The sequence below is a fragment of the Bacillus rossius genome, chromosome 5, assembly GCF_032445375.1.
Source record: "Bacillus rossius redtenbacheri isolate Brsri chromosome 5, Brsri_v3, whole genome shotgun sequence".
Classification (NCBI taxonomy): Eukaryota; Metazoa; Arthropoda; class Insecta; order Phasmatodea; family Bacillidae; genus Bacillus; species Bacillus rossius.
Window position 1 is genome coordinate 42,123,767 of NC_086333.1, and position 24,538 is coordinate 42,148,304.

The window sequence follows — 24,538 nt, forward strand, 5'->3', positions numbered from 1 at the left end:
TACCTCTTAGATAATTTTGCTATTGGCTTACTGTTCATCTGGACGAATCTCAACCAGTTATAAACCCTCAACCAAAGAAGGATCGAATCACAGACAAACCAGCTGAGACGACTTACAAGTCGGCAGCCAATGAACTTGCGTTATTTGCCCGAGTGTACAGGGGTATGTGCAGTCTATTCTGAAGGCCATCGAAACCGCGAATTTTGCAGGTCTCTACAAATTATTAATCAACAATTATCCAGTACCAAAATGCAACTCCAAATGCAGATCATACATACAAAAATTCAGCTTTTATAACATGGCTGAATTTAGCCTGTTTTCATTGGCTGTAATATGACCAATTCAATCATGAACTAGATATTTGTGGTATTGCTTAACCGTGTGCTAATCTGCATGCAGGTTAAGTATACAAATCTTAAGTTTTTCAGTTGTAAACCCACCTTAATGTTTAATTTTATCGATGTGTCGAAAGTGACTCTCCCTTCTGTCGCGCTTACCACTCACACTCTTCTCCCCCTCAAAGACAGTGGTTTAAGATGTTCAGCCCACTTTATAGACATTACCAATTCTGTGTTTGTATTTGAGTTATGTTGTTGAAAATGCCCAGAATATTATATCATGTTTTGGGTTATAGGCCCAGTTAAATAGTGTGTTTGGTTACGATAGGTTAGGCAATTTAAAATTGCTAAATGGTGTGGTTCAGTACTCAAAAATACAATTATAATTTTTTTTTACGAAAGAGCACCTACTCCATAAAATTACTGGATCTTCTGAACACAAGCCCAAATTAGACACATTCTACAGGAACACGTGCCTATTTTGAAGTAGGTATCTATTTATCCTGGAATGTTCTAGAAACTTCTGGAACATTTTGAGAACCTGATGTACACTTCCTACATATTCTCCAATTCCAAAATTATTGTATAAGCATTTTCTTATATTCAATACGGCAAAATTGTTTTGATTTTTTTTTTTCAATTCATTCAGCATAGAATAACTAGAACAGATTTCACACTATTGCTATTAAGTGCTTGTTTATTTTTTTTTACTTTCATACATTACTACATTACTATATATCATTCATTACACTAATAATAGTAAGGGAGCCCAATAGATTTTGGGATTTCCTCGAGTGCAGCAGATGAACATAAGCGAGGATACCTTGCACTTTGTTGAGTATCTCCACAAGCCCCTTATATAGGAGCGTGTGTCTAGGGCAACCCATCAGAATGGTAAAAAAAAATTGATCGTCATAAATACTCAAGCGCGCCAAATTAAGGTAAGGTGGGTTAATTACTAGCTGAAAAGTATGCAGCTCAATAATCTGATGATTTGAGCGTAACATAAGGAAGTGGGAGGGTCACAAACTTGCAAAAAAAAAAGTCGTCTTGACATTCCCTAGCGTGGTTGATTTTTTTTATTTTCAAGGAAATAATGCAAAAATAACGGGGAAAATATAATCTGCCGATTTCCACAAGCCGAAGTAACAAAAATTGTCTAAAAAATTTAGTCCGTGCAGCTAGGGTAAAGCTTGTATTCCCCACTCCATGCCTTTTTCACTTTCACTTTTTCCCTATCTCAGACTCTCTCGCACCTGATTCGTTTGTAATCACCTACCAGAAGCCTGTGAAGATGTTTTCATAACACCAGTTATTCTAGGAGATACTTCTGATTTAGGTATATTTCTTTTCAATACTTTAAGAACGTGCTTTTCATGGAATAAATACAATATTGTTAAGTGTTATGACGATTTCTTGTTACAAATATGGAAACCGCAGTTAATATTGACGACCCAGTTGAATCAGTATATTTGCAGTACAACGATAATTCCTCGGATGACGATGAAGATTGAAAAAAATATGTATATATTCAACAATTATATTTTATTTAAATTATTTTTCTGAATAAATTATATTTCTAAATATCTACTTAATTATATGTGCTTTTATTTGTCATATTTCATGATTATAAAAAAAAAAACATTCATAGAAAAAAACTTTTCTACCTGTCAGATTTTAGACTAGAACGACTGGGACATCAAGCTGAACCATCTGTATAAAATTCTGACACATTCGAGTATTTGAATAATGTGATTTTTTTTTTTTTTGCATTTTCAAAAATTCGCAACAAGCTTGCATCACTTCCAAATCGTCAGTCTTTTGATTGGGAGCATTTTTAGGGTTCACTTAACATCCCCTCTGAATATCTTATGCACTCGAAAATATATTTTTTTAAATTTTCTACCCTTCTGGATGGTCACCCCCACCACGTAAGCCGGCAGATTAGTATATTTTTGATATCAGAGATATGTTGAGGCACCTAAACTATCAATATCTGACACGCTCAAGTATTTCTATGTGATGGTTTATTTATACATTTTTGAAAACCTGTAGAGGCTTCCCCCACAGCAGAAAGAGAAAAGATTATATAACCTTTTATTCTTCCTATCATCTAATCTTCAAAATCCAAGAGGTCCCCACGATGCTCGAGCAAATCCCCACTTAGCCTCTAGCCTCATTAGTTCCCCTACTATAAGTGTTCATACAAAAATTTGTTTTCGGCTAAGGTTTAAGATGTTTAGGATTATAATGTGTTAACGAATCTGTTATTGTACGTATTAAGGAAGTTTATTTTATTTTTGTGTACTTTAAACCATTTTTCTAATCCTTGGACTAATAGTTTGTCTTTTCAAAAAATTTTATTCAGACAAACGTTTTAGATAATATTTAGATGATTTACTTTTAATTGTAACACATTTTATAGTATATCCAATAAAGAGTATTTTAACCTGTTTTTTTCCACCCTTTGCAGCAATGGTTTGTATAAGGTTTACAAACAGTTTTAACATATTTGATTGTGTGCCAAATAAAAGTTTTGTGGATTTTCCCCCCTTCAACCGCTATTCTTTCCAACCCTTGCAGTTGGTTGGTCGCATAAAAATTATTTCAGACAAAGTGTTTGGTATTAATCTACCAAAATATTATAACTTCATATGAATGTGATGTTTGTCATATTAAGTTGTAGACATTTTAATGTTTTTCAAACCAACCGTCCCCATTTCTACCCCTTTGGTCGATTTTTGCCCATTAACAAATTCAACAGAGATTTTCCATTACTATAGTTTATGTATCTGTTGATTGGTGTAAAATAACAGCATTTTTCAGTTCATAAATAAGTGATACTTACATAGTTCTACTTACTTAACTAGGAAATTGTATAAATACTTTCGTGAAGTGTACTGTAGAAGGTACATATTAAATCCAGCATGTTCAAGACCACGACCATACCAGACTAGCAATTATATCAGATTTTCTAATGTCAATATGCTAGTTTAAATGAGGATACCATATGTAAAAAACTGAAATGTAAAATATAACACATCAAAAACAGGAAACACTGTACTGAAATGAAAACTTACAGTAACTATTAACTCTGAACTATAACACAGGCAGCACAGTAATGTGACCAAGGTCAACAGTCAGAATCCACAAAAAAAGATTTGAGCTTGAGCAACTTGGTTCGTGCTAGATTGCAGAATGAGCCGAACTATAGAATGTCGGATTAAAGACCTTTCACTGTACTACAATCAATTTAGCTTTCTTATCACGTAGTATTCCATGTACTTTTGAAACTTAAGCCCGGTATTCCAAGACATAAAAATAAATGGTTTAGGCGTTGAATATGCTACACCTGTACCCTAAAACATATTCCTAGTGCACAAAAACGCTTCCAAACCTTTAAGATTATTTTGGTGTCCTATCTGCTACCTATCTGTTGCTCAAACTACCCGCACATTCGCAGAGCTCACTTTTCCGTTGATAATGTCCAAGTGAAAGCTCAGTGTCTGGCGCCATTATATAGTATAGCCACTTTTGTACCAAGCGTGTTGGCGTGCCAAATGAATTTATGATGGCACAACTATCCTGGAATACATTGTAAACTTTAACAGTTATAAGATATAATTGGAACTTATAATGTAATTGAGAAAATTCTATTTTTGTGCGATACTGCTACTATCTCTAGTAATTTTGCTGTAACAACTGTATCAATAGTTGTGAAAAGTCGCGCAAGGTACAGTTTATTAAAATGGTTGCTATTCTGTTTCCTATTGGGATTCGGTTTGGACACGTTCTGAAATATGACCAGTGAGTTAAGTTACGGTTTTATCCCAACAAGGTAGTTAGTTACCCAACGATCTTGGAATACCACCCTAAGAACTGGTTTTAATGCAGAAACATTATGAAATTAGAAAGGGCATTATTGAATAAAAACAAAAATAGTTTTTACATTGTGTATATTTTGTGAAGTAAGCAAACCAACAGCAATATTTATTTTTTGATCAAGACTGTCAAATTTCATAAGGTAAATTAGGTTAAGGATTTAAACTTTATATACAATAAAAATATACTGCCTAAAAATATTGTATGAAAATTATTCAGTAACTTATGTACAATGTTTTAAAAAATTTGTTAGAAGTAAAGCACTTTATACATAGAAATTTATGGACAGAAATATCAGATACTGTAAGTAACAAGATGGAAAAGTACTTCAAAATTATTAATGAATCTACTAACAGAACCAGACTACAAACTTATACAGTTAAAATAACTGAAATAATCAATGAATTAATGTCAATTACTCAGCATCATGTTTAATTACACATTTTGTCTTCAAATTCATTTTGAATCTCATTAATAATAATAAATCTGTTTTAGTGGTTGCTATTTGGTATAAAACCTATCGGTTTATATTATGTAATCATACAAATATATGCATTGAAATCTGCATACACAGCAAAATACTAAAGAACTTATCCAACTCACTAAAAATGTTGCTAATTAAATTTCCTCATTTTTCATTGCACATTATAAAAACACAGTAGAAATGATCATGGAATAATCAATGGTAGAAATTTAAAAATCTACAATATGTACATGATTCATAAACTTTATGCAAAATATGACCACTCTTACATACACACATAAACATTCAACACACACATTTATAATCTGAAAAGTTTTTTCAACAACTCATAGCAGAGATCAAGTTACAAATGCACCATAAAATTTCATACCAACATGTAAAAACCAAATATACAACTGTATATGTAGCTATAATGGACTATTTTAACTTACTGTCACATTTAGTGACACATCATCTTGTACACATGTAAATGGTGCAAGGTATATTCTGGTAATGCCTTCATTACACCAAACTGTAACAAATAAGTTATACAAATTTTCTTTTGTTATTATGTAGTAATTTTAATGCATAAAATAACAAAGTCTAGTTTTGAAACCTTCCCTCCAATTTTAACTCCCTCTCCCTCTACAGACTTATTTTACATTTCACTTTATTCAGCACCATTTTGCTCGAGTCTCATCTATTAATTTTAATTTACAGTAAAATTTCCACACATAAAAAAAACATCCTAAACTCTTCTGTCTACAATGAATAAAAAACTGGGGTAGCTTAGTAAAAGTTTAATATTACACAAGGCATTTTCAGTTCCACCTCTCAGTATAAAAACTTATTTTTATTTTCCTTCACCTAACTTTCCTCTGCAACAAAAGTAATACCCCATTTAAATTTTATTATCTTTTATAAAGTCTGCATTTAAAAAATTAAACGAAATAATTAAATTACTTATTTAATATATTTTAGAGAAAAAAACAAATAATTGAAAAAGTGTTTAAAGCATTTGCCTACTGTATGAAATACATCAATGTTCTACCATTGTTAGCAATGTTAGGTATGTAATTGATATATTCACTAATTAGTTAAATCTGTTTTGTATTTCATTAACAAAGGTTGTTTTTCCAACTATTTATTGCAAGACTTAGATAATATTGTAATTTTAAAAAAAAATTGTCACTACAATACGCAACACTTTATGTTTGATTTTACCATGTACGTAAGCGCTAAAACAAATGTACAATAGTTATAAAATTTTATTATACAGAGGTTTCCCTGAAAAAATTTGTTACTACATATGTTCTAAATTTTGCACATTTTTTATAAAACACTTTTGAAATTTCATAAACGAGGGTTTTAAAGAATTAATTTATGAAGAGAAGTATATAAATTTAGTATAAAAAAAATCCTTTATATGTCCCAGACAAATTTTCCATGTTGAGCTACTTTGTCCAACTTACTGTTTTCTTTCTTGCATTATAAATATAAACCAATAATGTAAAAAAAAATACATTTTCATCATCGAATGTGCGTTACGTACAGCTACACTGATGCTGTCTCTATTATGGCCAAGAAACATTTATTACAACAAACAGCAAAGAAGCAACAGACAATGGTTCTCGACATACTACAATGAAATGTCAGATCAAGTAACACTGAATGTAAGCCATGTAGTTATAAATAAAAATACAGTAATCTTCCAGTTTAACGATCTTTCTATGGACTGTGGAAAACAAAATGAATAATGACCACATTCTTCCATTAGGTGTCAAAAAAGGGGCACTTGCTTGTGGTTATTATTTTCTTGTATATGACAGTACAAAACTCTCAATTCGGTGTCAAGTTTTAAGCATATCATTATTAATTTTAATTGAGGTGCCTTGTTCAAAATCAAACAAGGATTCTAAAGCCCAATTGCAAAGTCCTGACGTGAGGCAAAAGAAAGTACTAGGTACTCCATTTGATTAACTTCCAATTGAAAAGTTTTAATATTCTGAAGAAGTAATAGAAAGGACATGTCACTGAAAAATTGTAGCAAAATACTGTCGGCCCCTGCTACCTGCGTTTGGTTCTCTCAAGTAGTCAATTTATTTGAAGAAGCAACCGTTTTGTTTATTTTCATGCACGTTTGTTCAGCGTCATAATGCCTTAATGAAAAATCCAACAATGAATGATCAAACTGCATTGTTCTGTGACTGTAGACTTGACAGATGATCATTATCAAATTGAAACAGTCGTTAAACTAAATAAATACTGTATTGAAATGACAACTTTAAAGGCGAAGGGAGAGGGGATCTATTTATGAAGTGACAGTAAGAAATACAGCATAAGAGATCTACATTCTAACCTAACAACAATATCAGCAGACGCCTCTCATTTAAACTTTGGTAAACAAACATCAATTTTTTCCCCCACCCAACTGATTGCAAAAAAATCTTTCTGCTACAGCGGCAAGAAAAATCCATCAACATTGGCACATTTAAATTTCTTATGCGACACACATTCGTCGGCACAGTAGAAGCTACCATTAGATGTCGCAACAAAATAGAAATAAGGTACAATACAAAATGCTGGGAGACTGGCGTTACGACAGATAAACCAGCAGTCAGCATCTCCGGCCGGCCAGCCTACCATCAGTGCAGTCTTGTGGACAGCTGCGTCGTCTCGCTTCTCTTGGGTGGAGGAGGCGGTGGCCTCTTCTTCGACGCCAGTGCCGCAGCAACACTGGGAGCTTGCCTATTACTATAATAATCCACTCCGTTACCCTGACTCCTGGACACAGGCCTGGAAGCGTACGTTACTTCTGGCACAGTCGGGTTCTGTGGATCCGAAGTCCTGTTCCCACCAACTAAGTACACGTTTTCGTACAAGTTATCACGGTGTCCGTAGTGTTCCTGCACCCAGTTGCTGACGTTGGTCTCCCGGTAGTCTGCAATTGGCGGCGGGGGATCCCGGAAGCCCAAAACTTCGTGTGGGGTCGTGGACGTGTCTAGCTTGCACTTCTGGGCCACTTGCCACTTCTTCCGCATCACTCGCTGCAAGTCTTTCAAAAAGTCTTTGGGTGGTGGAGTTAAGGTGGAGTCTGCGTCCGAAAGTCTTTTCGGGCTCATTCCTGCTGCGCTGAGTCTCGTACTCTCGCTCCTCTTTGGCGGTAAAGGTTTCTTATTTAGGGACCGGCTTGCATACGTGGGTGATGCAGGGGGGAGTGGGGAGCCTATTTCTTCGGGAGTGAAATTGAATGAGATTTTCTTTGGGGCTGTCCTTGACCGCTGTTTCGTCAGAAGAATGGGGCTCTTTGGTGCGCTGGACAAACGTGGAGGCGAGGAAGGAGTTGCTGGGCTGATGGGACTCTTTGTGCTTGATCCCATGGATGCATCACTCGAAGATGATGTTTTCCTCACCAACATGGGCGAGCCAGCTTTCAGCTCGGCCAAGTACGGAGGAACAGCGTAGTGCGAAGAGGAGCCGGAAACACTCCCGGTGCCATTTTCGAAGCTCTGTTGCCGTGAGAGGGAATTTTGTTTGTGGACAGGAAGAGGTTTCGGAGGCACCCGGGGCGAGGCAGGAGGGTCATGATAAGGAGGTGGAGAAAAACAGGCCCGTGTTCTAGTCGGGGTTGTTAAGGGCGACAAGGTGTTGGTGGGAGTGGTGGATGCTGAGGAATGGGGAGTTGTTGTCTGCTGCTGTTGCCTCCGAATTGTATTGGTGTCTATACAAGGACTAGGTGGTGGGGGCAGGGACACTAATGACAAGGAACTCCCACAGATATCAGTGTACACCGGTAACTCTGACGGCAGAGGCGGTGGGGGGAGCGAGTCCAAACTCAGAGTGCTTTCAAACATTTCTGACGGAGGAGGAGGCAAGGACATGGTCTCCGGATCACACACACTATCCTCTTGTAACTCTAATGGAACTATTACAACTTCTTCCTCGGCTGTGCTTTCCACCACTTCAGCTTTTGAGAAAGACTTGGTCGGTGACACAATTTCTTCTGTTCTCTCTCTAATGGGCGTAGATGCATTCGAGGATGATGCGGAAGGAGGGCGGTTGGAATCAAGAGAGTTGCAATGGTGGCTGTGATGCCTCTTCAGGGTTCCGGAGTTGCTACCCGAATCTTCGGTTGCACACGACCGCCGCCTACTTTGTCGCGTCAGTCCATTTCGCGTCAGAGTGCCGCCCCCGCTGGAGCTGGAACCCGGGCTGTGGCAGCGATCTGCCATCTCCCCGTCCACCACAGTCTCACCAACTTCTTTTAACTGTCGAGTGATAGACGTGAGAGGAAGTTTCGGGTTCATTGACGGCTTGCGCTTGATCGTACCCATAGGGAACTCACACTCGAAGCCCACTTCACAGGAAGAAGGCGCTCCATCACTCAGGCAGCCACTGGAGCTTGAGCTGGATGCACGGCTTCGCGATGAATCCTGACGCCGCAAACGGTTCGTAGGACCTGAAAAATATTATCATAAAATGTATAGAGCAAATATTTTCATACCGTTTTGGTAGTCCATCACATTTAACTTGATACAAATATTTTATATAATGACTAGAGAGTTATGCATTAGAATTGGAAAAGTGTTTGGAAACATCTAAAAATTATGTTCCGTGAAGTCACGAATCTTTAATTAAATAGTGAGTTATCACCAACTGCTCTTCACAATTGTGATGGAGTATTTGTAAGATGTTGCAACAATTAAGGTGTGTACTGAAGAACAAGAAAAGCCATCACAGGCCAGTTGCAATGTGCTCACAGCTGTAAGATCTAGGCCTGTGCGGTTCCCTGATTTTTTTAGAATACCATACTTGAACCAACCTTTAAAATCTTCCGTTTCGGTCCCGGGTATTTTTTTAAAGTTTCTATTACCTCCCGTAGTGATTATGTTTATTGCGCAGGAAAGGTAAACAAACACATACTTTTAATGTGACCAACATCTCACGATATAATAATGCACAAAAAATGTATGTCATAGTGTAAGTTACAATATAAAACATAAGAACCGTTTCACATGTGCAACTCAATTGTTGGCTACTGAGTGGCGGGTGAGTTGCTATCAACTGCTGAATCATTGTCTTGATAGGGATTTCCAGCGAGCGTTCACACAGGCAACTGTCTGGTCAAGGTCGCGCAACTATCGAGTGATAGTTTCTCGCAGTTGCTCTCCCCATCAGTTGCCTAGCTCTCCCCATCAGTTGCCTAGAATTGGCAGCTACCACCATCAACCACTGTTCCGTTCAGTTAAATGAAAGCTTTTACATGGGCAACTGTGTCTCGATAAATTTCCTTCTTTTTTACTGCAAACATATGTTCTATGTTTTGATACCGAAACATTAATTGATTTGGTCATGAGAGGCCAGCTCTGTGGGAAATATCTACTGTTGATTACCCTAATAAACTTGTAGAAAAAAATATGTAATACGAAATTTACGAACCTAGTACAATATCATCAACTATGTATTAATTGGTTATTATAAAGCTATAATAATCAAAAATTATTCTTGATGTATTTAGCTCATGATAGTATATTTTTCTAAAGTTACTATTGTTATTTAAGGGTTGCACATTCGTCTAGTCATTTTATTATTTTGTTGTTTCATGTCATTCATACAATTAATAACTGATTGTGACTGCAACTCATTCCTAAACAGGTAATCATCAACACTACTTCAACACCAGTTTCAAAATTTGGCTCAGATCATTGAATATTTGTAGTGACATTATAAAGTAGTTATAAAAATTGATCAAAAATTCAGTCAAAAATTGAGGAAATATGAAAGAAAAGGCTCCTTTCTTAAATCTGGCAGCATTGATAGGATGCGTCCATAAATTCTTTTTTATTGATTACTTTTTGATGTGTAACATCTTAGCTCTCTGTATACGGCATTTGACAGGAGTAATTTCATGAATTTAACAGAAGTCGCATGGCAGATGGTGCAAACAAAAATTTAGAGACAAAGGGAAACTTTATGATATTAACTGCTTAATGCATTTTAACAAGATGGGCAGTATTTTATAAAATTCCTTGTCAAAAATCAGGTCCAAAAACATGTTTAGTATTTTCCCAGATATTTTTCACTTTAATCAGAGCTGTTTAGTTATAAAGTTAAACATTTTACTCTGTGAAATGATTTACTTGATAGTCGTTATAGCTGCTCCGGCAACTAATTATTGGGCAGGTGCGGAAAGTACGTGTGATTCCCGTCCATAAATGTATTTTTAAATAATTTTCGTTTTATACGGGTATTTAAAACATGAGAACAAATTAATTTGCTTTTTACAGGGGTTAGATCTTACACATCTCCGACAGTCCTGAAAGACTCGCTCACATTATTTTTACTTCCTATGGACACATTCGCCCATTACCAATGCAATTAAAATGGATTTAACACCCATAACACAAGAGCGTGGTGCTCACTTCAGCGAACCAAACAGTTGAACACTGGGTAATATTGATTGGGATCTCCTCAGCAATTGGGTAACTATCGCTGAAAAGTTTTTGGCATGGCAACTGCAGTTGCCAGGTCTTGGCAACTTGTGAGCGAACGATCATTGGCAACTCAGTTGCCAGTGTGAAAGGGCTCTAAAATGCTATCTTAGTTTCAAAAACTTTTTTGGCCATAATTTTATTTGTTTATTTTCTGTCAAAGCATAGTATACAGTCAAACCTCTATCTATCGTTTTTCAGGGGACCAACAAAAAAATTCAGTAGATGCGGACATTCAATAGATGTGGACTTCACTCTTAGGTTTTGAAAAAAATATTTCAACCTCAAAATTACTGTCAGAAATATATCAGTTACTTGTCATTAAAGTTTAATCAATTGAAAAAAAAATAAAAATGGAAGCATTTTACTTAATTCAATTTACACTTTAAAAAAAACATAGCCTATGCACAACAGACCTACAATTCAATTTCAATTTATTCAATAATCCTAATTCGTTCATCAAGTGTTCTCTACTACAGTAAAACCTCGCTCGTACGGCCCCCGGTTCGTACGTACACCTCGGTCGTACGTACAGATTTTCGAAAAAAAAAAGTTTAAAAATATGAAAAATTGTAAGAAATACGTTAAAGTTAATTAAAATACAGTCGTATCCTGCAGAGTTCAGAACAAATACGGGCTACATTACACATACGCATTGCCCCACAGTAAAAAAAATTGAAAAAAAAAAGGCAGCAAAAATGTAAATTTACCGTCAATAGCGCGCCATGCGCGGAGAAAGGTTATTGTACTCGATCAGCTGTTACGGCGCGGCGTAGCCGCCGGCTGGCTCTCTCTGTTCTCAGCTGCGCATGCGCAGTATAACTCACTCTACGCTTCGCCCAGACTCGTGACGTTCCATCAGTAGCCAGCCAATAGATACGAGCTTAGCGGAAAAAAATATAAGCTCCACCTCCCGTGTACCAGTTTTGTCCAGTTCTAATACCAGTTTATTGGTATACGCACCAGTTTTCTCGCTGCCGTGACATGTTCAAGTTTACGTTCATCTTGATGTCTTTATACCACTAATTAATTATTTACGATCCCCAGAAATAAATGGTTAGTTTAAAAAATATGTGTCAACTTACAATACCCTACTTCCGAAATTATAAAATACGTATAAAACAGTTACCAAGACTCCGCTCATTTTATCTTGTGAAGTTTAAAAACGAGACGTCTTAATGCTCAGTCATAATAAGGGACATGTTTATTCTTGAAGTGATTTTATATACGTACGGTATAAAATGTTTTGTTTTTTACGTTACCATTTTAGCCGACATGAAAAAGTTTCGTACATAAATACAAGTCGATAGTGTGGCAACGTTTCGTGACGATTCGATTTCACAAAATATGGCACCAATGTTAGCCATCTACTGTTTGTTGAAAGTTCACTCGTAGCTATTATAAAATGGCTGCAGTTTTAAGGTGATTTTTACTATTTCTATATACTATCGTTACTGTTTTTATGACGGTTTCTTTCTAAGAAATGGTTATTTCTGCAAAATCTTTATGGTTAAACATTCATCTATTATAATTTATAGTGACGGGACCACATATTTTGTACGATCAATGCAGACAAAACGATAATTCGAACATCGGCACAAGCGGACTTTTTAACCTTAGTTGTATGGCAATTTTGCCGGGACCGTAGAAAGTATACGATAAACACGGACAATCGATACATGCGAGTTTGATAGATAGAGGTTTGACTGTATTTAAATATAATGCCTGAAGACATAGTAACTGGCTGCTACATACATTTTTCTGCGTGATCTCATCTTTAACAAAGAAGAAATTTCAAATAATAATGAAACGAATGTAATGGTATGAATACATCTAAAACAATATGGTGTCTTTCAGTTTCTTTCATATTTGGGTGAAACTGTATTTAGCCGGTTAGAATATTATGATTTCTGGCCTTTCGTACATTAAAGGCCAATTACAATATAAACAAACCATGCAAGCGATGCGAAACATATTGTGTTATAAAGCAAAGTATTTAAAACTGTAGACTATATAAAAAAAATGAATCCCATAACTGCAGAACCAAAAAAATTACGATGTATCGCCGCCGTCAGGATTTTGATGCCAGCAATGATTGACAACCTATTCTAAGGTTTAAGTTTAGTTATAAAATATAGTGGTGCACCGATGCGGATACCGATGAATCGTAATCGGCGATTATGGGTACTTACCGATTAATCGTAATCGGCGATTATCTTAACGATTACTTTGCCGATTATCTACGTCCCTGCGTAATTAAGTAGGTTTTTACCGTGTAATATTTTGTTACACATTTTAGGACGAAATACGGTAATATTTGTATATATTACAAAATTCATCTAACTCCGTCATATCAAGATTAGAGATATTTCGTTAAGTTTAATAAATCTCATTGCCTCGAACAATAAAAAATGCATTTTTCCTACACGTTTATTTACGTTTCGTCTTTTGTTCTGTCTTTTGTTTAGTGGCCTTGTATATTACCTATAGCCAGAGACGTAAAATAGATGGCACGCAATCAAAATACCACAAGCAGTTGCAGTGTATTCTATGAGAATCGATCTTTTCGAGTCGATAGTAGCGGTTCAAAATCGTGGTCCCGATACCTTTCAGAGTTTATCACTGCGTTTTACAAACTCGTTATGGTCGTCTTCTTTGTCTTCGTCGTCTTTGGTAACATTATCCGTTGTGTTATTTGTATGTGACGTTAAAAATAAAAAAGTATTTATAATTTTATACATTCAGTCAACATTAATAAAATCACATGTGCTACAATTGGTTTTGAGTCATTTTTTTATAATTATAGTGAGATGGCGACTAGGGAGAAAAAAAGGGAAGTGTGGAAACATTTTTCTATAAACTCAAGTGAACAAAATATAGCAACATGTTTACATTGTTAAACGGTAATTTCTCGATGCAACCTTATGTGATAGTCGATAATAATGCTAGTTTTCCGCAACAAAAACTTACCCACTGTAAATTACAATTATTAGACTGTAGTTCAAGTTGTTTACAATAACAAATATAAATAGAAGTTAATTTAATTTACACTTTGCAATGACTTAATAGTGTATTTTATATATTTTTATACTGCTATTATAACTGTATTCTCGATTTTACCTAACTTTGTTATTAAATTCACATGGGAATAAAAAATTTTGTGTGCATTATTACACTTAAAAAAATTTGTTCATTATAATCGGTAACTGAATCGGTATCTGCCGATTATTGCTCTCATAATCGGTAATCGAATCGGTAATCGGTAAAGTCATATTGGTGCACCACTAATAAAATACTTAGGCTAATGCAAAAAGTGTGCACCCTTTTTTTGTTTCTTAAAATTGTTTTTAATAACCAAATAATAACCCAGTTAACCTCATTCATAGCATTTTGTAGCACTAATTTTTTTTTGCTCTATAAGAACCAAAACCAAAACCAAGGTTCTTGATGAAAAACTGAACCGGAATGGAACCGACCAATAAAAACCAGAACCGTACAGGCCTAGTGCCTTACTATGATTGGGTAGAGTAGTGTGGGCAGTGTTTAATGTTGAACAACAGCAATATTTTCATGAAAGAGCAGTAAAGGCACCTAAACGCTTTACAGCACAACCTTGACTACAATAACTCAACCTCATACACCAACATCAGATTATGAGGCACATCTATGAGCAGAGAAGTAAATGATAGAGCTGACAACCACTACTAAGTATGTACATGAGTGCTGGAAAATAGACTACCTTATCAACTGAACAGGCCCCAAAACAGCACAATTTTGTCTGTCAACCTATAGTGAAAAAGGCTTAACATGAGAGGTTGAGAATTATTTACCTCCAATGATAACAGCATTGATCAACAAAATAAGTGTTTCTGAAGCAGCCAAGGCAGATGCTAGACACACCAGCTCCTACCTTTTAAAAGAGATGTACATAAAGGTAAAAATGCCTAGTGTTTACAAAAGTTTGTCTAAAAACTTTTGTCTGTACTGAATACAAATTTTTGTGCTACTTTTGCCTGGATGACTTTACAAGAAACTTTAAAATCATCATGTATATTTAAGAACCTTCTATTTGCACATTGAATCAAAATTCCAACATCTTTATCTTTTAAGAATTCTTTTTCTAAAATTATAATAGTAAGATGACAGTGTTTAAATCAAATTAATTAATTTATAAGACAAATTAAATTTGAACCTATACCACGGATTTTATATATATATATATATATATATATATATATATATATAAAAAAAGACCATTTGTGTGTTTAAATACCATAGCATCATCCTTTGTTTTGGTATATACCTAATGTTCGGACACAAATCCTAACACATCAACGCACCAAAAGGAAAATAGCTCATGTTGAAAACAGCTGCAAACTACAATCTGATATTAACATATATTTCAGAATAGCAAGCATTATAATTCTTTCACGAAAACAGAAATAATGTCATTTTTGCCACTGTTCAATAATTAGTACAAGTGGAATTGGACACATCTAAAGAAACTAGACAGTCAGAAGCTGCATGCAATAATCAGAATTTCAATTCCATACTTTAAAATCTCAGTACAACATACTTGAAAAAACCACAGTTTTGGTACTAAATAATAAAAGTACTTTATATTACACATTTACTAAATTGAAATAATGTAGTAGAAATCTGAAAATATCACAGTTCAGAGTGAAATAAAATATGTTAAATTCATATTAAATATTTGATAATTGATTCAAAAACTCATATTGAATAATTATTTTAATGAAAAGAATATACCCAACACAAAGTCAAGAGAAAAGAATATACTTAACATAAATAAAGCCAATATTTAAATTTGTTTTCTGCAAGACAGTAACTACCTACATACTTTTAATACATAGCAAGTATCTTCTAATAATGAATTATTAGTATATTATTTCATTTCAATAATATTATAATTTGTGAATAATTGGAGAAACTTATAAAATACACACATTAAAGTTAAATCCTTTGAAATTAACTCCTTATGACGAAGTTTCACCTTACACATATAAATATGCATTCACAGGATGTCACACACAAATTCATAATAACATTTCTCTGATTTTTACCCGAGTATTCCAGAACCAAAATTTCAAAATTACCATTCCAATTTTTTAATTTTTTTTTTTTTTTTAAATAAAGAACATCTGGACACCACCATCAAATAGCTGACCAAGTTCTCTCCACATTTCCTTTAGTTCAAACGGAATCTTGCAAACGCCAATTCATAGTGCGTATGACTATGCACTTAAAACACCATCTTTAAAAAAAGTGCTTCCTCAGCATCGGTGAAGGCATACTGGAGCGTCGAATTTTACCTCGAATCAGCGTTACTTGAGAATTAATTTCCATGCCTTTTCCAAGGATTTAAATTTAATTATCCGATTTCCACGACCAGGGGCGCAACAACTAAATTTCCAAAGGGAGGGGGGGGGGGGGGGGGGTGCGCCAATATACCTTTTTATAAAGAATCATCGATCCCCCCCTATTGAAGCGGCGGGGGGAAGTCCGGGGGAAAATTTGTATTTCACAAGGTGGAAAATGGTGCTATTTAAGCAGTTTTACTATCTAAAAATTGATTGCACAGCACTTTCTTTGCCCCCCGTTTGCCACCACTTCAAGGTTTCCGGGGGGGGGGCAAAATACCCTTGACGGCCCCCCCCCCCCCATCCACGACTAAAGCCATCTTTCCCGTCCCTCGCCCCCTGACGTTCCGGAACGCGGACACCCTGCTCAGGAGTGTCTGAGACAGGGAAGGGAGAGAGAGCCACGCACCTGGCAGGCCGTCGGCGCCGGTGGGGGTGGAGGCCTGGCGGTCGCCCTCGTCGGAGCCCGGGGTGGCGGCCGGCCGGCCCGGAGTGGAGGCCGCCGCAGCGATGGAGCTGACGGAGCAGCTGCGGGCGTGGGCCAGCAGGTCCAGGTCCTCCTGGGCCAGGTCGTCCACCAGGCCGCGGTAGCTGTCCATCAGCTGGCGCCCGTGCTGCGCAGACGAACGCACGGGCTCGGCTCGGATACACGCCTCTCGCCGCCCACTTTCCCAAACTTTCCTCTGTTTCCCTTAACTTTCTACCCGTTTCCCTTAACTTCTCCCTGTTTTCTCAAGTCTTTTCGCTGACCCATCTAATCCCCCCCCACATCTCCTCATTTCATATCATCAATCTATATCAGGCATGATAACAGATATCTATCACATTCACATTTTGCACAGATATCATATTTTTATGTAACCAACACTAATATTAGTCTCAAAAATACAATGAACATATTCGTCTGATAAAACATTGGATTTTTTTATTGTCACGCACTTAACGCATCACTGTTTATAATAACCTTCATGTTAAAACTATTCCAGGTGTTTTTCCGATGATTAACATCAAAATAATGTTTCAAGTTTTAAGACGTTGAGAAAATGCTACGGTGGTGGTAGCCAAGGTAAAATTGCTGATAGCTACGTATATTTTGCAACCAAGGGTTTTGTCAATTCCCCAGTGTTTTGAAGGTTTTCAATACACCTTTCAAATTTCTCAAGTTTTTCCCTGTCCACAAGATTTTTCTGAACACAAAAAAAAGCAAGCTGCACAGATTATCTGTCTTTAGTAGTGATGGGTTAAATCCCAAATTTCTTGAATCCAAACAGTACCTCCAATATACCACTCAAATCCGAAACTGTGGCGATTTCGTGCTAATTGAAATTTACAAATGTACTATTCAAGACTGGGGCAGAAAAATTAACATTGCACTAAATAAATTCACGTAATTTTGAAGACGTGGTAAGTGAGGGACTGGTGTAACCTATGTAATAGTGCCACTCAAGCCACTCATAATTATTAATTATTGATTAGAATAATTATGAACTATCCACAATCCCTGAAATGAAAATGAACCCTCAAATATAACTTTATCTGGTTTATTTTATAGATTGCACACATAAATTTTTTAACAACCATAAATACATCAAATTACATTTAAAGCTTTGTGTTTGGAAAAACTTCGCAAATTCACAGAATTCAAGGAGTGAAAAAATTAATATTTCATAAGTGTTTTGCACTTCAGTATTTTGGCAGTACCTAAAAAACACCAAAATTAAAAAACCTAAATTCTTACATAAATTCAGAAGTAAAAAATTTGTTTAGAGGCTAAATAGAGAAATTTTCAGTCTCAAACCGTTCTCAATGTCGTCGAGGTTCACGCGTGACTAGCGAAAACTTAAACAAGTAGCATGGACATATGTCTAATAAATATCATCAAAATCACATTACTTAAAACATTTTCTCCTGCAATTCACAGTTATCCCTGGACATTTCCTGGTTTTTTCTGATCAGGGTATCTACAAATACCTAGTGAACCATTTTCTGGACTTTTTTAAAACCTTTTAACAACATTTTCTACAAAGAATTTTTTTTTACATAAGAGTGATTTTTAAATAAAGATCCATAACAAAATTTAACATGAGCAAATGCAATACAAAATTTGAGGAACGTAGTGATTTTTTAGGTTGGATAGCTAAAACATTTTCAGAGATAATGTCCACTAGCGACTATAAAGTGAAGGGAGGTGTAAAAAAAAAATACAAGTTAGCAAAAGGCTCCTGGAAATAAAAGTTTTGTGACTTTCAGCACCGTTACTGTTCATTTGGGAACATTTTCATGACTTTTTGACCAGTTCTTCCATTTCCTTTCTTTTTCGTGACTTCCATGACCTGCGGACACCCTGCTGATGTTCTGAAATTCCCTGATTTTTCCCAGTTTTACCTGCCTGTAGCCAACCTGTGCATCTTCTAAACATGCCAAAACATTCACCTTCAGATGACGCAAGGACACGATTTTTCAATTCTGAATGACAAGTCTTTGAATCATTTGTGATTAAGTAAAGGAGAGGAATGTTTACTACATGTGTGTAATTGTGACTGAAAACCATTTCAGAGCATAACTATAGTAGTACCCAGGACTTACGAATTCCCATAATTAACACATTTTTTATTTGAAACATTTTCCTCAATTGTTTTAATGCATTATTTTCCCACTTTTATGAAAAAAGTATTTCCCACTATTTACGTTGCAACAGCACTGCATTTACAAGAAAACCATTAGAAAAAAGTAATTAAGTTGAAATTGAATATTATGAAGTTTATTTGGTATACGTTATTGTGTGGTCACTGCAGTTTCGTTTGCAATTATAAATAACCATCAGGTTTTTTTGTGTGTCACGTGCCACAGTAAACCATAGAGCCATGAACTGAAACTGGTGATGTGATAACGAAAATTATCAATCAAATTATCAAATTATAAATCAAGATGGCATCTTTCAGTGCATACCTTGGCTATTCTAATGCCAACAATCCACCTCTGCAGCGTGCTCTCATCTTCAGCGCACAAGAACTTGATGTACTTGGTGGACTTGGGTTGCTGAAGCCGCGGGTGCTTGATAGCAAAGCAGAAATCTGTAGGGGCTTTGTATTTCTTCTTCCAGCCCAAACCACAATACACCTGGAACAACATACATGGGTTCACGTTAGTTTGGCATTAGACAAGTGTTAGATTTTATTGCTGCACACAAAAGTAAAAAAAACATTTATTTTCATTTTGTAATAGATTTCATAATAAATAAATGTACAGACTGCTAAAATTTGCAATTAAAAAAATGTTTTGCAACCGTTCACATACGTTTAGTGACGAAGCACGCGCAGGTCTGACTACACTATCGGCTGTTGTACAATCATCTATGGAAAGTTCAGTTGCAGCTATGGAGTGTAAATAACAAAATGTTTTTTACATCCATGCCTATGCCGCCGTGCCGTACCATTGTCGCCCAGCCACAGACCTACAGTTGGAATCATGGCTTCCCAGTGAGAATGTAATGCATTGTGTTCACTATTTAAGACAAAACTAGAAGTATTACAATGTGCAGAATGTCATGGAAGGCCACACTTATGTTGGTCGCACTTTAGTTTTAAGCAAGTCAACTGTGCACACGATCGTACAAAATAAGGACTCTATGAAACATTTGTATAAGTCTGATGCTGTTGGTTGTACTAGCGGGAATATATTTGACATTAGATACTGGAACAGAAATTAACAGATGATTCGCATGGAAAAGGTTGTTAAATGAATGGCGCAATGAAAAAAAAAATCACGGGTCTGACAGGATTGGTATGAACCAATTGATGATACGTAAATGACTTAAATTTTTGAAAAATTAAAATATCAATATCGGGACAGTAATATCGGTATCACTGCCAGTAAAGGATGGTTTGGAAAGTTTATGGAAAGGTACTCTACATGAGTTGAAGGTCACACCCGGGCAGGCAAGCCAACCAGCTGACTGACGATAAATACATAACCACCTGTCTCCCGTTACATGGTGTCGTATTTATTATACAAAGTATTAGATGGTAGGCTTATGAAGACTAAATGATGTGACATATTTATCGTTGAATGTTATTTTATGCATTTATATTACGTAAAGATTTCCGTACACATTTTGGAACACTTTAAGTAAATTATTCTTGCTATTTATAGAGACCAATGCTTCAGAATACGCAATGTCGAATAACACAAGAATTTTTAGGAACGAATTAGCCGTGCTAAGTGAGGGATAGGTGTACATGAAATGTGAACATTAAATCACTCACCTGATTTACGTCGAATGTCGCCAAGCAAACAAGGTCTCGGGAAGACTTGACCTTCTCTTTGGGCCAATAATACAGTCCAGATGCCCTGAGCACGAAGTGGTGTTTCTTCCAGCCCTTCTTAGAGTCTGCTTTCAGATACAAGGGCCCTTCCACTTCGGGAACACCAACACCAGAGCCCGAGAAGAATTCCTGCACATTGAAGTGACACACGTCAACACTTGTATATTCAAATCATAACAGCAACTGCCCATGCCTGTAAGCTGACCCTTGTAGCTAATTACAGTAGAACCTCTCATATCCTACCATGACGGGACCGAGCCATGGTCAGAACGGCATAAATGTTGGATATCCGTAGGAGCAAAAAAAAAAAAAACTCCTTTCACAGCTATACAGTAGGGCCTATTATGTATAGTAATTAGGGATGGGGCGAATCCTGATTTCCTCGAATCCGAATCCTAACTCAAATCCTCGACTGGAATTGCCGAATCTCGAACCCGAATCCGAATCTTTTAACAGATGTCCACATATCTAATGTAAGTGAGATGTATTCTGCTTGCACTAAAAGTCCCTTGGCTTTATCACATGTAGTTTGGTACATTTCTGGTATAGCCTAAGTGTATATAAAGACAAAAAAATTTTCTTGAGAAATTTCAGTTTTAGTACAGATTAGCGGTTAGGGTTTTTTCTATAAATAAGCTAGAGGTCTGCGAGCCTAAGAATTTTACTTCGAGCCGAGCTCGAGCTTTTGTGGTACAGTTACACTTTTGGGAAATTATTTTTATCTTAAACTTAGTATAATGTTTGAATAAAGTATTAAAATGAAGTGAGCTTATTAATTTTGGGAAAGTATTGACAGTGTGTGTTTACATTTTGCACTGCTAGAAAAAAATAACATTTTTTTTTTCCATTGAATCTTACCTGTTTCCATTGGTTCATTAGTAACTGATATCATCCAACTAACATAACCAAGTATATGTTTGTGTAAATGTAACATATCTTTGGGAAAATTTCATCCTTGTCAATTTTTCTGGAGTCCTTACTGAGCTTCAACAAACTTAGCACCAAAAATCATGTTGTTTGAAAAGTACATTCACATTGTTTCAACATTTCCTCTTTTCAGCACAATAATTCTGAGAGAGATTTGTCACAGAGTATTAAATTCTGTTCTTTAATCTATCATGCAGAACAATAATTTGTTCGGTAAATATTTACTTGGGCGGTATTTCCGAAAATTTTTTTTAAAAATCCGAAAATACCTTTTTTTTATGCTCTTCAACTTCCTCTTTTCATTAAAATCGGCGGAGATTACAAATTCCAAATACTTTAGGAGATATCGAATTTTTAAATTTCTTCATATGCAGTTGAGCGGTATTTGTGAAAAAAAAATGTTAAAAATCCGAAAATACCTTTATTATATGCTCTTCAAATTCCTCTTTTCATTAAAAGCGGCGGAGATTAGAAATTCCAAATACTTTAGGAGATATCGAATTTTTAAATTTCAGCACAAAACCAGCGCATTCCTGTGGCGTGCGTGCACCATTGTTTCTTGTTTACGTACGAGTATCTATTTTTTTTATTGGATAATGATGTCACGTGATTGTTCGTGATAGGCCAGAATTCAAATGAACTAATACGTGATTATTTAGTTCAATTATTGTTTAAAACGGTGTTTAATTACCGCCTCCAACTTAGGTGAGTTTTTAACGTTTCTAATTTTAAAGTCTTATTTGTTATTTTGATATTGTTGCGCAAGTAATAAGTAACAAAAAAATTTACGTGAGTTGTTACTGTACATCCTTTGTTACGGGTTTGTTATGTAAGGTCAGTTACATTATAAATAATTTAAAACTAAAGAATAATTAAATTTAATTCACATTATTTTTAATATCACCTTAGTTTGAAAGTATTTATAATGTAACTGACCTGACCTAATCGACCATTTTAGTTTACTGTTCACCGTCTGTTCGGGTTTGTTTGGTCAGGTCAGTTACATTATAAATATTTTAAAACTAAACAGCCATTAAAATTAATTCACAAAATAATTTTTAATGTCGGCTTAGTTTGAAAGTATTAATAATGTAATTGACCTGACCTAATCAACCATTTTATTAATTACGCATTCACGATTCACGTATTCACGAACACACGGCAAAATAACAAAAATGGCGCCGCTCGAATGGTTCCACAGGTCTTGTATTGCAAAATTAAAAAATTCGATATCTCCTAAAGTATTTGGAATTTCTTATCTCCGCCGCTTTTAATGAAAAGAGGAAGTTGAAGAGCATATGATAAAGGTATTTTCGGATTTTTAACATTTATTTTCGCAAATACCGCTCAACTACATATGATGAAATTTAAAAATTCGATATCTCCTAAAGTATTTGGAATTTCTTACCTCCGCCACTTTTAATGAAAAGAGGAAGTTGAAGAGCATAAAATAAAGGTATTTTCGGATTTTTAACATTTTTTTTCGGAAATACCACCCAAGTAAATATTTACCATTTGTTCTGCACGTTAAGGAGTTAAATTAGCTCTACGATTGGCGATAGTGTTTCCAGCAGAAGAGAAGCGTCTCTCGCTGGCAACCTGCTTGGCTGGAATGCTTTAGTAAAATTGCTTAACCTCAAAATTAGTGTCATAAATATCTGTAACTGGTCATTAAAGTTTAATCAATTGAAAGTAATAAAAATAAAAGCATTTTACTTCATTCAATTTACACTTGCAAAAAAAACATACACACATAAACCTACATGGAAATTAGTCTTTTTCAATATCCTGAAATCTGAAATATGTTTACTCATGTCATTAAATGTAGAGCTGTATTGAAGAAGCCGATTTTGCCAATATTTAGTTGAATCGGCATTTCTGCCGACTTCCGATACAGTACGCTTGTTAATTTTCGGCCGATATTACTGAAAAACGAGAGACTGACATAACCTAAAAATCCACGAGTACCATTTTAACTTTTCGTAGTAGTACTGCATTCTTTCACATCACATTATTTCTTAGCAAAATGTGCCAACCGTACATATCAAAGTTTAACATACTTTTTTTTTTCAACAATGTTCTTTAATTTAATATGTCATAAATACATAATACATTACTATCACGGTAAATATACGTCTCGGTTGTTACGGTAAATATAGTGCAAATATGGTAGCCATCATGCTTCTGTGGTAATTATGGTATTCTACAAAGAATCTTTAGTTCTTATTATGGTAATTATCTTAAAATATCTATTGGGTTTGTACTGTAGTTATGGTACATCATCCATATTTCTTCGTATGTTGTTGTTCATTTGTCTTTTCTTCATTTACGTTTTACGTGCGCCATAATTTGAGACAGAAAGTTTCAGAAAAAATTTTAACGGACTTTATATCACACATTTAATGGCGTAAATGATGAGACCTCGGGCAATTTAAACGCTTTATACGGAAAAACCTACCATGCGGGACCTCGTAAGTGAGTTTTACTGTATTTTTCCCCCGTAAATAGTAAAAAACCGAATCCTTTGACGAATCCTATATCAGACCCGCCGAATCTTCGAATCCCTAGGATTCGGCGGATTCGGCGGATATTGGATTCGGTCGCCCCATCCCTAATAGTAATACAACTTATTTGTAAAAATGTTGCTGTATACATTTCAAACATTTACTTTTGTTAAATTATAAATGAGAAGATGAGTACAATGTAAGCATACCTTATTTAAAAAATTCAG

General features: G+C 35.5%; 1 protein-coding gene across 8 annotated transcripts in view; it reads right to left on the bottom strand.

Moving 5' to 3' along the window:
- Positions 1 to 421: 421 nt before the first annotated feature.
- Positions 422 to 24,538, bottom strand: part of LOC134531738 (uncharacterized) — a 618,769-nt gene continuing 594,652 nt past the window's right edge. For 7 of the 8 annotated variants that reach the window (XM_063367605.1, XM_063367606.1, XM_063367608.1 and 4 more), the window contains 4 exons: positions 20,821 to 21,009; positions 19,505 to 19,675; positions 16,965 to 17,169; positions 422 to 9,142 (listed from right to left, as the gene is read on the bottom strand). In XM_063367605.1, the coding sequence (XP_063223675.1) occupies positions 7,329 to 9,142; positions 16,965 to 17,169; positions 19,505 to 19,675; positions 20,821 to 21,009 (2,379 nt within the window). In that variant the 3' untranslated portion in view covers positions 422 to 7,328. The remainder of the gene's footprint in view (positions 9,143 to 16,964; positions 17,170 to 19,504; positions 19,676 to 20,820; positions 21,010 to 24,538) is intronic. The other variant, XM_063367612.1, reaches the window with a different exon arrangement.